This window comes from Cyprinodon variegatus, unplaced genomic scaffold, assembly GCF_000732505.1.
Source record: "Cyprinodon variegatus isolate N-32 unplaced genomic scaffold, C_variegatus-1.0 Scaffold348, whole genome shotgun sequence".
NCBI classification, from domain to species: domain Eukaryota; kingdom Metazoa; phylum Chordata; class Actinopteri; order Cyprinodontiformes; family Cyprinodontidae; genus Cyprinodon; species Cyprinodon variegatus.
This window is the reverse complement of record NW_015150801.1, coordinates 392,703-395,114: the sequence shown is the minus strand read 5'-3', so window position 1 is coordinate 395,114 and position 2,412 is coordinate 392,703. Positions and strand designations below refer to the sequence as shown.

Genomic DNA, 2,412 nt, shown 5'->3' with positions numbered 1-2,412 from the left:
CATTGATTATCATCCATCCATCCATCCATCCATCCATCCATCCATCCTCATCATCATCCATCCATCCTCATTATCATCAATCCATCCATCATCCATACATCCATCATTATCCTCATCATCATAATCATCATCTGTCCTTCCATCCATTGATTATCATCCATCCATCCATCCATCCATCCATCCATCCATCCTCATCATCATCCATCCATCCTCATTATCATCCATCCATCCATCCATCCATCCATCCATCCATCCATCCATCCATCCATCCATCCATCCATAGGTTACTTTCAAATACTTTTTTTTCATGAAGTTTTGCAAAATTTTAATTCAGGAAAGCCTCTTTTCCAAATTTGTATTTACAAATTGTCCTTTTTTTCAAATTTCTACAAAACGTGCTTTTTGCCTGCAATGATAATGGAACAATATTCACTCTTTAGAAAAAAAGGAGCCTTGGTGTGTGAGTGCATAATCTGGTTTCAAGGTTCCACACCATTACTGCTACAGGACAGATCTGTTAGGTCTGTTTTATTATCACTTCAGAAATACAGGCCATGACACTTTTCTAAAAGTCCTTAATAATTGCCAATGTGCGCTAACGAATCAAAAAAAGTCCATAAAGCTTCTGCGGTGTGACATCACTGACCTGATGGTGATAATCTGGCCAAAGTCCAGCTCGTAATGATTAACTTGTGCTATGAAGATGGCCGCCACGGCCTCATACAGGGCAGTGCCGTCCATGTTGATAGTAGCGCCCACTGGCAGCACAAACCGTATGATGCGCCGGTCGATGTGATTATTCTCTAAGAGGCACTTGAAGGTTATAGGCAAAGTGGCAGAGCTGGAGAAAACAGAGAATCAAAAAAACAGAAATCCAAAATAACTTCTAATCAGTTCATTAAAGCAACAGAGTCAAAATTTTAAATGATGATTTAGTATCTTTTTTTTAACCTGGAGGAAGTCGCCAGAGCTATGAGCAAGGCTTGCAGGATTCCTCGAATGTAAACGATGGGGCTCTTTTTAGTGATGAAGAAATACATGGCAGGCAGGATGAACAGGCCATGTAACACCAAACCAAACACCACGGTGATGGCATAAAAACCCAGCTTCTTCCCCATTGCAGACGGATCACTCATCTCCAGGATTTTACCGGCCACCAGGAACACAATGCCGAATGGAAAATACCTGGCAGGACGAAGTGCAGGAACAACCTAAAGTCAGACAGTTCTGTTACGGATGCACACAATAGTATTTAAGTTTTTAAAATTAAAATCCACCACGAACTGTGATATTATTACATCATTTTATTGAAAATGGCTTTCAACTATTTTTATTTCTTTACCTTCATGTAAATAGAAACTTAGTTTATTTACACTTCATTTTCAAGGGTTTTAAGCAATTTGACTTGCAGTGAAATAATTCTTAATAAATGACTTTATTCCATATATGTACCGAGTTAATTGTTTCACAATGATTTGTTGAATTAACTCACAGACGTGTTCTTAAAACAACTGAAAGTCCAAAAGTTAGTTGATTAAAATAAAAAAAAATACATGATATCAGAATATCTTTCAATTGCGTAATAACTGGAACTCTTGAGGTTTACCAAGGCTGGACCAAAAAAAAAAAAAAATTAAACAACTATGTTGATGAAAAGCTCTTTCTGGTCTCAAATGTCAGAGAATCATACAGACAGTTTAATAACTGAAGCTGCAATCAAAATATGTTGATTAAATAGTCTGATTGGATAAAAAACAGATTGAACTTGAAGCAGATGAGTCTTGTTAAAACAACATTAAAGCAAAGATCCATCCTGTTTTCTATTGATCTTTCAGACTAATGGAGAAATGGAGTAGGCCCCTCTTTACCAACCAAGCACAATGTAGCCTGCCTTATACATTTTTTTTTTGTTTGGGATGATTGGACCTTAGAGGGAAAATTGCAAGTGGATCATTGACAAAATGAAACTGGAAATGTTTGGGGGAAAAAAAGGTTTGGAGAGTATCTGCTTTTTCCCCCATTGTGTCATTTGTAAAAAATAAAGTCTGCAATAAAAGTAACAAATAAAATATGACATAAAAAATTCCTTTTTTCATCTTAAAACATTGATAAAAGTTTTATTGTGATTTGCATTTTATTCAAATCCCAAATAAAACAGTTTTTTCTCAGTTTCCCATTTGTTTGAAACAACGATAAAACTAATTCCCTCCGTATTCCTGCAGCTGCATCCTACGACAGTAGTAAACAAGTAAACCAGACATTTTTTTTTTTTACATGTTTAGAACCCTGTTATATGCTGGTGAAGATTCTCAGTCACCCACGTCTTGAAACTAGGAAACAAAGTCCAATGGATTGCTTTTTAACTTTTTTGGAAGAAACCATGTTATCTTCTTTCCTAATCCGTCGACCAGC

General features: G+C 36.4%; 1 protein-coding gene across 1 annotated transcript in view; it reads right to left on the bottom strand.

Moving 5' to 3' along the window:
• The window catches only part of LOC107091701 (excitatory amino acid transporter 5-like), an 86,514-nt gene that overhangs the window by 3,754 nt on the left and 80,348 nt on the right, over window positions 1-2,412 (bottom strand). Inside the window, exons 5-6 of the mRNA XM_015385785.1 lie at window positions 952-1,211; window positions 647-841 (exon numbers count right to left, since the gene is read on the bottom strand). Of these exons, the coding sequence (XP_015241271.1) occupies window positions 647-841; window positions 952-1,211 (455 nt within the window). The remainder of the gene's footprint in view (window positions 1-646; window positions 842-951; window positions 1,212-2,412) is intronic.